This window comes from Pygoscelis adeliae, unplaced genomic scaffold (assembly GCF_000699105.1).
Source record: "Pygoscelis adeliae isolate BGI_AS28 unplaced genomic scaffold, ASM69910v1 Scaffold664, whole genome shotgun sequence".
Taxonomy (NCBI): Eukaryota; Metazoa; Chordata; class Aves; order Sphenisciformes; family Spheniscidae; genus Pygoscelis; species Pygoscelis adeliae.
In genome coordinates, this window is record NW_008824762.1 from 748788 (window position 1) to 761330 (window position 12543).

Sequence of the window (12543 nt, forward strand, 5' to 3'; positions counted from 1 at the left end):
AATTAAAACAAACATTTTCACTGCTGACCCCGCCTCCTTCAAACAAGTGCTTCTCAGCCAAAATGGAATGGGATCAGTTTAAACTAGAAAATAACTATCAAAATTAATAAAAGTCAAGTTTTATTGGAAAAACATAGCTGGAGGAGATGGTTTAACAAACTTACTGACAAATTTAGCAGGAAAAACTCGCCACAGGCTACATCAACATAATTGTGCTGGCTTTTCACCTTTGAAGCGCAAAGCCAGAGATCTGCTTGCAGTATTTAAGTCAGGAGTATTCCTGGGGCTTTCAGATACTGCTGCCTTCTCAACATGATTTGACTGATGAGAACAAGACAGGTAGCAACTGTGGTTCTATTGCAAAATTCTTTATCTGTAAGTTTATGGGCAGAACTCGAATTTGATGAATTTCAGGTCATGACACAAAGGCATTTCTTTCCCTTTATTCCAGCTTTTAGAAACGTACTGTCCAACAACAGGCAATTTGATTTGTATGTTCTATTCTTGATTTAGCCAACTCATTCTGATGCCCAGAGATTTTATGAAAAACAAGTTTTCCCACAATCTTTTGATTTCTGTGTGTCATGGTAACCAATGGCACTAAATAACAACACTGCCTAAACACTTTTGGGACCAGCTTGTAGCTATGGACAAGGGCCAACATAACAGTGAGAGGAAGTTTTGCAAGGACAATTTAGCAACAGATAACACAAAAGATGTCCTTGCAACAAAGGAAAATAACCAAAACAGGTGCAACAGCAGTTACTGAAACACAGATCTCTGAGTGCTCTGCATGCAAAGAGCAGAATAAAGAAGGTACAAGAAGGCCAAAGCCAAATTGCTCAGCTAAAAATTGCTCCAGTAAGTTGGATATCTTTTCTGCCTCAGAAAGTGAAGATTCAGTCCTACAGTAATGCAGTGTATCACTCACATAGACTGAGCTGAAGTTAAAGAGAACACGTTGAAGTTCCTGGCCAAGCATGGGCTCCCGTCTGGACAGTGGCTGTTGTCTCACCCCTGCTCTGGGAAGACGGCCTTATTTCATGAGCACATGCCTTGAATTTTCCTCAGTCATGTTTCGTGAAGGGTGATACTGCTTGAATCTGGAATGACACTGATACCTTCCCCCCCCACCTAGCAATATTGTGATATTGGCATGAATTACATAGCTATTTTTGGACAAAGTGAAATTTCAGGGACTGTGAGACAGGCATTGAGGGTCCCTCTCTCACCTCCATCATCCTTGCTCCAAAACGGATCTGGGGAGCAGACCCTGGAAACTTCTGGCCACTGGTGGTAGCTGCAGTGTCCTGACACTCCGGATGATGCAGTAAAAGCCAACAAGTACCATCTGGGAGGACAGCAAGCACTTTCCGTGGTCAAAAGTGGACACACAAAGGAGAAGTCAGACTCTCGTGCTTGCAGTAAAATGGGAACTGTGGTGAGTGAAGCCACATCACGGTGTTAGCTGGTGGCTGAATGGCACAGCATCGTCAGCTTAACAGATCAGTGCCAACTACACAATAGCTCAAAACGGGTCCAGCATTCTTCTGAAAATTTAGAAAGTACAGTATGGAAATGAAAACTTTTCTGCAAAGTGATGATACTGTAATCCATTATCAAAAAGCACTTTGGTGGCAAGTACTAGAGATAAGGCACCTGCTTGTTATCTGAATCTGAGAGGCACCTGGGAACAACAGGAAAGAGCAGAGAGTTACTCACATACCTTTTTATAATTAAAGGGATAATGATTTGATCTGGAATTAATGTTTGGAAGCAAGTTGTGTGGCTAGGGAAGCACTTTAGAATTCACACCTTCAAGTACTTGATTGCTGTAGAGGAGCCTGCTTTTTTGGCATGCAGCATATATTTCGTGTATAAAGAAATACAGAACAGTTTGACCTTGAAGCAATTAATCTCTTCTGAGGCACACGGGTTTTGAATGGACGTAGACATAATTAGAGTTTTTAAATTACACAAGGCATGCTCAATCTTTCCATCAGTGTATAGCTGGAAGAAAATGTAGGAAGGATCTCTGGGGGAGAGGAAAGGACTCCTACTTTCCAGAAAAAGTGTATGCCATGTTTAGGAAGAGGGGGATCCTTTGAGTCTCAGCTCTCCTCAGTTTATTGCAGTTTGATATAAGACACTGGACATGAGTAAGGAGAAAGCTGCTGATAGTGTCTTATCCTTGCATCACCTATCACAGATTTAGCAAAAGGAGAGCTAGATATCAGCCATAGTGCCACTGTTGAATTTATAGAAGGATTTGGAATTAGCATTTTTACCTTTTCCAGAGAATTTTTCTATCCACTGTATTTGCTAAAGGGAAATTTAAAAAGACCTCACATAAAGCTATTTGCCTCGTTCAGAAACCAATATCGTTTAGAATTGTATAAATAGTACAATAATAACCAAAGAAAGGAGTGTCCTGTCATAAACCTAGCATGGAAAAACGCCATGAGTTCATCACCTTCTCAGACATCCACATAATTCAGGACTAAGTAGGCTGATACCAATGGCATGAAATAAGGAGCAGAAAACAAGATCAGAATTGTACCCTGATGAACTACAGAGAAACTAGTGAAGAAATGCTTGTCTATATGAATTTATTTTCACTCAATGTCAGATAATAAGAAGAGAAAAATCCTCACCGTTTTTTAGGATTTTTTTTTCCTCTCCCCCTTAAAACACCTTGGCTGTTCATTAGTTATTCTGGATATTTTTAGTAAGTGTTATAATTAATATCAAAATGTAATTCAAATTCTAACTGCTCTTTCAGCAGCTTACAACTTTTCAGACCAATTTCTTACTTCTTAAAAGGACATGATCAGGTACTTCTCTTCTGCATTTAAATTGCAAAGTTATCTTTTTTTACGGATTATAATCCAGTAAAGAACGTAATCTGATTTATCAGCACCGAATTCAGACTTACTCTAAGTGGGGACTGTGTTTTATACCACACACATAACAGGCTTGCCTTGATTCCAAATGCAGGTTTAAAATAAAATAAATGCTAAGATTAAAAACAGGATATTGCAGATAAATAAATACTAATTGAAATCAATAGAGCCAGATTAATTTTCATCAAATCAAGATCCAGACCATACTCTGAAGAGCCATAAATGGGAAAATAAATAGGCACCAACATTTTCTCCCCAAAACTACCTTTCTGAGAGTAATCACAGTACCTGAACGCCCTTAATCTAATCATTCACTGGAGGTAAGTGCTCATAATAAACAGTAGGTGTTTTCCTGAGGGCCGTGGTAGTTTGCATAATGTGCTAGCTATTTATTTTCCAGTGTTATGGTGACAGAAAACTGTAACAGTACAGTTAATTCTAATTTCATAAATGTTTTTTGCTAACAAGAGATTTTGTTTAAGTTCTGAGTTTCAGAGGTTAAAAAAATACAGCACCACCAGTACAGTCACTGCTGTTACATATGATCCAATTCCTTTTTCTTTAATTAACTTTTGTATGTTCTAATCTACTTACAGATGGAGATGCCGAGAGCCCCACAGCTGGAGCAGATGTGGCTGTTATTGGAGGTAAGTAGCAGACCATACTAAGCAGCACCATTAGAATTAAAACAGCGGGTTGGTTGATTTCTTACATTTTGCAAAACCCCTACTTTGCTGACAAGACAACAGGAGTGGCACAATTAGAGTTAATTAGGCCAGTGGGAAATCTGCTCCCAGAGGGGCTATTGGCAAGATAACAAGATGAGATAATGAGCATAAACCATATAGTGAGCAGCACCACCCCCATCCGTTCCTCATTTTAGGACAAAATACCTAAGAGTCCAGCAGCAAAGTCAACCTCTGATATTCTTTATTATTCATTGGGCCATGATTGTCATTTAATACAAAACTGGTGCAGCACCTTTGATTTGAGCCATGCTAGCTCATACCAGCTGACCCTTTATTTTTACAGAATATATCACGGTGCATTTCCTGGTGTTCCATTAAAGCTCTCTCATGCATTTAAACTAAATACAGTTGTCAGAATAAATGAGCAAAGCTATGTTCATGGAGAACCTGTCTTTTTATTTTTATTGTGTTTGTTCATTTCCATGATAACGCACTAATTTCAGTCATTCACTAGGGGGTATACCAATCATTAGTGCAAATTGGTGAGGTTCTGCTATATTTCCCTCAGGTCCCATACCCTGTAACTTTAATTTCAGCTTTCTATGAACAAGTAGCAGGTGAATTGATTTGTACTTAGTCCCTTGGGCTTATTAATATTGTGCTACATCCAAAGCCTATTAAAGCATCTTGTGTCAAGGGAAACCAGTGAGGTCCTAAAAATTGATGAAGCCCCCACTGCAACTAATGTATTATTGTAAATAAGTTCTTTGTATAAGGAATTTCATTTCTGCTAGCAGTAACTTCACTTTCCAGAACCAGGCACCGTAAAATCTGCGGGATAACATTGCAGGCATATTTTTCAAGACAGAGTTATCATTTTTGTTTAACCTGCTAATGTTCTGTCCATTCCCCTGCTTTCATGTCAACAGAGGATCCCCACTCAGTTTACTGATGCTGATAAATCTAAAGTTTTGGAGATATCCACTCCTGCCACATATCTTGAACACAGGGGACAGAAGAGACATACTTTCTACATACCCCTTATTGTCTCTGCAGAATAATAGGCATTTCCATGACCAAACATAGGAATTCAGTTCTAGAAGAGAAATCACCCACCCACACATCATCCACTGATGGTAGAGGAATCACAGAATCATAGAATACCAAGTTGGCAGGGACCTCAAGGATCATCTGGTCCAACCTTTCTTGGGAAAAACATGGTCTAGGCAAGATGGCGCAGCACCCTGTCCATCTGAATCTTAAAAGCATCCAATGCTGGGGAAAGCCCAAGGGGAGTAACTCAGATGGAGCCTCCTGAACTGTAGATGGCTACAATGCGTTAGATTAATTCCTACCTATTGCATCCTCACAGCAGCTTCACACTCCACATATGGGACTTTCCTAGGAATGTCATTTTCTGGTGCTTGTTATTGTGTATTTCTTTAACGTTTGGTTTACTCCTGGAATCATGTGAATATAGAATCAGCTCAGTATCATGTACTTGTACAGAATCACAGCTAAAGAGTTTATAAGGACATCCCAGATGTATCCAAAATGTGTTAAAAAAATAAAAATCACACAAGTTGAATAAACTTTAAAATACTTCATTTATTTTCAGGATTCTTAAGTGAACAATTTCATCTGGAGGGAAGGGGATACAGCTTGTAATTTTTTAACAATGGACTTGTCAAGGGTGCCTCTCTTTTATGGACTTCTACCTTTCACGGTAGAAAAGGAAAAAAAGGAAAGGGCTCTGGGAAGCAAGGACACACAGTGTTCTCTGCACCACCACCCCTGGAACTTGGATTTACTTTCCTTCACCCAGAGTGCTTCCATTCACCATTTAGTCCTATGCACATTTGGGTTACCTACAGAAGTTTTTCTCCAGTGAACACATTGCCAGCAATTAGCCTTAGTCCAGGAGACAGGAAAGATCTACCCAGAATCCCTTCCTCCTCCCAGGTGTCGCTTCCACATTCATTACAATCAGACTTTCTTAATTAGAACACAGCATGAAATGGCAGCTTGCAAATATAGAGCAATACTGCAGTCACCCAGCTCCTGCTATTTACTGAATGTCTCCTAAGAAATATTCAGTCCCCTGTACTCCTGAAATTGAGTACACTCACGGAGGCAGGGTCGGGTTGCCTGCAAACTCCCCTGGGTATATGTTACCAGAAGGATAAGAAAGCTATTGGTTTTCCTTTACGTTCTCTTATTTCTCCTCATTTTGAAATGAACTTTTAGCTCCAATGAGTTCAACAAAATCAAGCCATTGTTTTGAAAGAAAGCTAGTGAGACTTTGACCTGCATTCTTGCAGTATCTATATCCCATATTGTCTTTTGCAGTGTCAGACTCTGTTCTGACCCTGGCCGCTGCAACTTGTGAACATTTTATGATACATGGACTTTTCCCTATCAAGTAATTCAAGTTGTGATGCCTGGCTGTGAGATACTGCTTGTATTTTATTACTGACAATACATTTAACTGGTCTCTTTCCTCTAGGTGTGATTGCTGCAGTGGTATTTGTCCTCATTTGCCTGCTGGTGGTGATGGTCCGGTACATGTACAGGCATAAGGGCACCTACCACACCAATGAGGCAAAAGGAACTGAGTTTGCTGAAAGCGCAGATGCTGCTTTGAAAAATGACCCTGCTCTCCAGGAAGCAGTGGATGAGAGCAAAAAGGAATATTTCATCTGAGAGGCAAGGATTTCCATGGAGATTTCCCCAAGGGAATCAATCAGAAATGCTACATCAACAGAAGTGCTAAGAGATAGGTAATATGAGGATACAGGCAAGCATCCTAATTGAAAAGTATCACTTTACTTTTTTTGTCACTGGGTTGTTTCTTTTCCTCTACCGGTGAAGAACTAAATGCCAGATACTTGCCTGTTGATTTTGTTAGCAACACAGCTGGTCACAGTTGAAATCAATATCAGATAAGAAGAAACAAAATCTCAGTATGAGTGATACACCAAAACCAGATAAAGATAGCAAATGTCAAGCCTTGACATTTGGTGAAAATAGCAGATGCCAATGGAAAACATCCTCTTAGAGTTAATGATGCATCCTATGCTGATATGATACAGAACTACCTGAAATTGAATTTCAGACAGTCACAGAACAAACATTAAACTACATAAAGCTGATGTAGCTGGAACAAAAATAGCTTTGTAGCCCGGATACCTCCCCCCTCCCCTAAATGTGCAATTTTGCTGGCACAAGGGAGTTTGTTTTGTTTGTTTGGGGATTTGGATTGGGATTTTTTTTATTTTTTTGAATATTATATATATAGAAGTCAAAGACATTTCAAAGAAATAACACTGTTGGAAAACATGGAAAGTGTAAGAATGAAGGATTTATTTCTAACTTGCTCTGCATGGCAGCTTGAGAACTGCAAAATGTTGGAATTTACAATGTAGTATATAATAGTCAGTAGACTTACAAATATGATTCCAATTAGTTGGTAGGTTCCTTGCATGCATGCATAAATAGATAGATATTAAAAGGTAAATCATCTTGGTTTGAGCAGGCTTTTTGGGATGGGAGGGAGCTCAGCTAGATTTTTTCATGTAAGATATTTTTGCCTGAGTATTTATTTATTTATTTTGCATTGGAAAATTCTCTTGAATGCCTGCCAGCAGGATTTTGGATTTTTGCAGGGAGAGGAATTCAGGTCTGGTGCAGATACTGATAAACCATAAGACTGCCATTATAAAGAAGCTTGCTCATCTGCAGCCACAGGCATGTATTGATGTCTTCCTCTGTATGGCCTCTGTATAGCCTTTGCATTGTGCTAGGTAAGAGAATTACACAACCATCGATGTTATATTATAAATAAATAAATAGATTAGTCATCGTGGGTCACATGAAAAGATCTTATTCCTCGCCGAAGAATTGACAGTGATGAGTTTCTTTACCCAAGTAAGCTGGCTTCCTAATTGAAACCCACAATTAGCTCCGGAAATAGGATAATTGTTCTCTGCACCTGCTCATCCCCAGCTGCGATGGTGCCCTGGACTACTGAAAATAGAGGGGGAGAAATACCGATAACAATTAAGACACTGATGAGCTCTGCTCAACTCGATATGTTTTTTCCTGTGTTTTGATGTATATATGTGTGTACCTATATATAAAGTCATCTACAACCGTGCTTTCAAGACATTTTTGCTGATCACTTGTGCGCACTTCTTGGCACCAAAGCTTGGAAAGCTCCTGGACTCCAGTATTCATTATCAACATTGGCCACAGAAATGCTGTAAGAGAAGACAGATCTGAACAAGAAAAGACTCTGAGACCCAAGAAAAGACCCAAGTGGAGAAATGGGATATTTTTGTCTTTTCAATCACAATCTCAGTCTTTTCTCAGTACCTGAAGGAGATGGACTCTGAGTTATTCTTAGAAGCCCGATAGCTTTGATTTTGAATCTTAAATCCCCACATGTTTGCATTTTAACCAAAGAATATCAAAATCATGCCAAATTTACTAAATGTTTAAGATATTTTTTGTAACGTACTATTGCACAACCACATTGTATTCTGTGGCTAGTGCAGCATAAAATGCACAAAACCCAGCACTAGCAGAGCTCAAATATTTTGATATTATGCACCTGACTGTTTCCTTCTAAGATACGTTACTATTTTAATCTTTTTACTACTTTTGAAAAATGAAACTGGTTTTATTTTTCTAGGACAAGTGTTGGAGAAATTCACTAATCTTAGCTGTAAGACTGAGTTTGTAAAACTGAAGACCCCTGACCCTCCAGTTCAATGAAAATGTAAATATTTCCTCTGAGGAAAGGGTAAATGGGATGACTTGAGCTCTGCTGCATTTCTCACACAAGGCACTGAAACACCAAAAAACTTTCCCCCAGTGATAGCAGGACCTATAGAGGACTACCAGCCTTTTGTCCCCTTTCATATACTCAGAACCATGTAATGTAAGTTTGGCTGTTAAAGAAAATTTACTTTAGAGGAAGGCATGAGGGACATGGGGAATAAATTCCTGCCTCCCTCCCCTGTCATGAAATTCTGTTTTTTGCAACTTGAGCCTGCTGATTACAATTAGACAACTGTCATATCTGATACACAGGAGAACCTGAATTAGTGTCTCTTTTGGAGTGTGTGTGAGGTTTTTAATTATGAGGTGGACTGAGAGAGACTAGCTGTCCACGTTGGAACTATAGGGCAGATTTTCTGGTGGTACAACATGAGTTCAGTGGAGCTCAGCCAATTCTTACCAGTTAAGTCAACACCAGACTTTGTGTCACTGCTTCCCCTAAATCTGAACTGAATGCGACTACTGGTCTTTGACTATATCCCTTCTTTGTAACTTAATTAAATCTCTGAGTCCCATTTTCCTATTCATCTAGGCTGACAGTCCAGGCATACAGCAACAGCTTCCCTATTGGTAATGAGCCGCTTTGAATATTTGCAGAGCAGTGACCCTGGCAAGAGCTATGGTTTCAGTTAGTTCATTTTTTTACAGTGTCCGTTTGGATTTCAGGGCTTTGTGTATTTAGAAATTACTCAAGCACACTGAAGAGAGAGAAGAGATGGTTTGTGGAGGTTTTCTGTTTATTTGTTTTTTTCAGGACAAATTTTGCTTTGTAATGAAGAAAGCTCATGACGTCTCATGACTGGCAGACTCTAATGGCCTGATCCTGCTATTTTTTACTCATATAATAACTCTACTGTCTTGAGTCATTCAATTTAGTTGTAAAAAGAGTGCATTACAAACTTCCTAAAACTTTTAGGACTAATTAGCCAAACATCCTTTTGCAAGCAACATGCTGTGCTAAAACAAACATTATGTATAATGCTGAGACGTCTTGGTTGGCCGCCACAGCTTTTCATCACTGATGATTAAATGATTTTTATAATTTGCTTCCTGAACAGGAGAATTAAGGAAACAGTTTCTTTTTCCCCCACATACTTTTGTCCCAGGTCCCTTCACTGCTGTGGCCTGTTGTTCTGCAGCTTTCTGGTGCCCCATCTCCCCAGCTGTGACTGCCATTCTTGCTTGCAGTCCCCCAGGCTCCCTTCTGGATCCCTACTGCCTTCCCTATGGCAAAGGATTGGCCATTTACTTATGTATTTATTTATTTATTTTTATCAGTGAAGATACTCTGTCCCTCTCTGCCAGCCAAGAACCAATTTTCATGAAGGTTTTAGCTTTGGACTTCCAATCCTGTGTCAAATTTGATCAAACCTGACCAACCTGACCTGAGACTGATTTACAAAGTGATCACATATGCCATGTTTTCACAGAAAACAAGTCTAAAAATAGTACTGCAAGCTCTCTAGTTAGTTAAATTTAGTGCTATAAATCTCTAGTGTTCACTAAACAAGGGAGCAGAATGACGATCCCTCAAGCAACTCAGTTTTGTCCTGATGACTTAATGCCCTGTGAAAGCTTGCTGAATCCCACTTTGCACAGAAAGCCAGTGGCCCATGTTCAGAAGCATAAGTCATTTTCAATGATGTATGGGAAAGCTGTGCATCAAAATGACAAACATTTGCTGGAGTTGGAAGAGAGAGGATAAATATGGTCTTGTAGGAACACAAGACATTTTTTAAGGATATATGGAAATGACAAGAGTTAAACATAATATTTCTGATTACATTGATGAGCTTTAAGAGTGCATCCACGGAGCTTTCAAATTCTCAATGAAAAAAATCATTGTTTGCAAAAGGAAACGAATCTCCTTTTAAACCATCTCTTCTTGTCAAACTTTGAACACAGGCTTCACAGATTCAATATTCTACCATTCTGCCTTAACGTCTGGAACTCAATTTCTTCTAACTTTTGGAGGATACCTGTACAGTCCTTCCCTGCACAAAAATGACTGCTTGCCAGTGTCAGCCCCTGTAGCAGCATTACAGCTCAAGCAAAGTAATTCTATCCAAAAGCAGTCAGTCCCAAATGTGTCTCTCGCCACCCATTACTGGAACTGGTGCACATTTTTTTCTGGGGCTTGGCCTCTATCACTCCAGGTTTTCCTGAGGTCCAATGTGCCATTGCACATTAATGCAGTTCCAAGGAATATTTAATCAGCCACTAGTCAAGATAACTATATTTTTTTTTCTTTTTAGAACAACAGGACCAAATCTCTTGGGGGGGCTATTAAAAATAGTACCATAGGATCCCTCAGAATATCAACATCGATTTTGCTCTTAAATCAAATCTAGGGATCACTGGGGGAACACCAGGACAGGAAAATAAAAAAGACTGTTCCCTTTCAGCAAGGAATGCAGACAACGTGCTGAAACATTTATAGCTGCAGGATAAGTAGGATGGCAACACTAGCTACAGCCTGCAAGGATTCCTCACAGAATACAGAAAACGCTCAGACAAGATGTAAATCAGTAAAAAGATACAGAGGGGGATAAGGTAATTAGATGCCAATAGAGATGGAGAGCAGTTTTTCATCAAATAAAATAGATATTGCCATTTGGAGAAATCAAAGTGTATTTGCTGAAGGTAACTGCTGCCAACAAATTTCTTTGAATTATATGAGGCGTTTGAATTTCTTGCATGTGCCAGTCCAATCAAAAAATGCTGGTAAATACACACCAAAAGAGTACTCACATTAAATATGTTAAGAACTGTTTATTGCATTTTCTGAAATCTCTCAGTTCTTCACATAAGAAAGCTTTGTGTGTTTAGAAAATGCAGAAGCTTCACAGCAGCAGTTCATATATGACAGAAAACTAAAGAACCACTGAACAAGCAATGAACACACATCTGATATCTAGAAATTCAGGTAGTTAATAAAGGAAGCTAATGATATCAAAGAAAAACATATATGGCGAGTAAAAATTTCAACCATATTACAAAGAAATGAAAAAGTTGTAGTAGTAGAAGTCCTTCTCCAGTTCAAGAAGGTAATATTGCCAGTGACTGGAAATAAGGAACCTTTATTCTACACAACTGTTCCCTGTGTGGTGGGATAAAATCCCCCTGAATTCAGTGGGACAAAAATTTCACTGACTACATTTATCTTTTCTGCAAAAAATTGTATTCTCACCCATTTCAGAAAGAAACACACTAAATTAAAGTAGAAATCGTTAGAAGGGCTGATCTTTCAGCATAACCTCGTGTCTTCACACCATTTTTCTGTTGTTTCAAATTGTAGGTATGGTGGAAAGTATCTGATATGTTGTATTAAAGTCTATTATTTGAATTGCATCATTGCTATGACAAGAATAGAGAATACAGAGCATTTAAAGCTCACTGTTGATTGTATGTTAAAGCTGACTATAATGTTTGAATTTACCAAATCTATTAATACACTGCTGGTGTAAATCTACTATATTTTGAATTGAAAAAAAAAAAAAAAAGCTAAAATATGAAGAAACAAATAACTTTATAATTAAAGTTGTCATTTTCAGCATTTAAAAGACTGTTCTCATATTTTCGTTCTCTTTTACAATACCATGAACTTTCAGAATTGCCAGTTATGTTGTTTCCATAAGAACATAGATCAAAAAGGAATAGTAGGCTAGAATATTTCTTAATAGAGCATGCAAACCCTAAAAGATGTACTGCTGGTGTTTACAATAAAAAAGCAAGAGAAGCTTTTGATAGATCTAAGAAGAAGTCAAACTTCAAATAAGAAATCAAACAATAATTCTCTCTGAAGGAACGTTACCCTGTGGATGCCAGTGTGGACCTGTACACTGGTGTATTGTCTAATGCACAGTATTCTTAAAAATTCTATGCAGGCTTATAAATATCTAATGGGTATTTACTGATGGATGGCCTGCCTTCCACCCAACTGCTACAAAATGTGAATATTTCTGCTTTGTTCTTCATGCTTCCCATACAATTTCTCTTTTATCTTAATATATCCCTAGTTAAAGAATAATTAGATGTTATGCCTAGTATAGTATGTATTGTAATCTTGCCTCTGCCACCTCTTTTTTCAAAGATCATTGGTGTCAGTG

At 38.6% G+C, this 12543-nt stretch overlaps 1 protein-coding gene across 1 annotated transcript in view; it reads left to right on the top strand.

The window, feature by feature from the left end:
- The window catches only part of GYPC (glycophorin C (Gerbich blood group)), a 35451-nt gene extending 23466 nt beyond the window's left edge, over positions 1-11985 (top strand). Inside the window, exons 2-3 of the mRNA XM_009323531.1 lie at positions 3500-3550; positions 6099-11985. Coding sequence (XP_009321806.1) covers positions 3500-3550; positions 6099-6295 — 248 coding nt within the window. The 3' untranslated portion in view covers positions 6296-11985. The remainder of the gene's footprint in view (positions 1-3499; positions 3551-6098) is intronic.
- Positions 11986-12543: the final 558 nt, after the last annotated feature.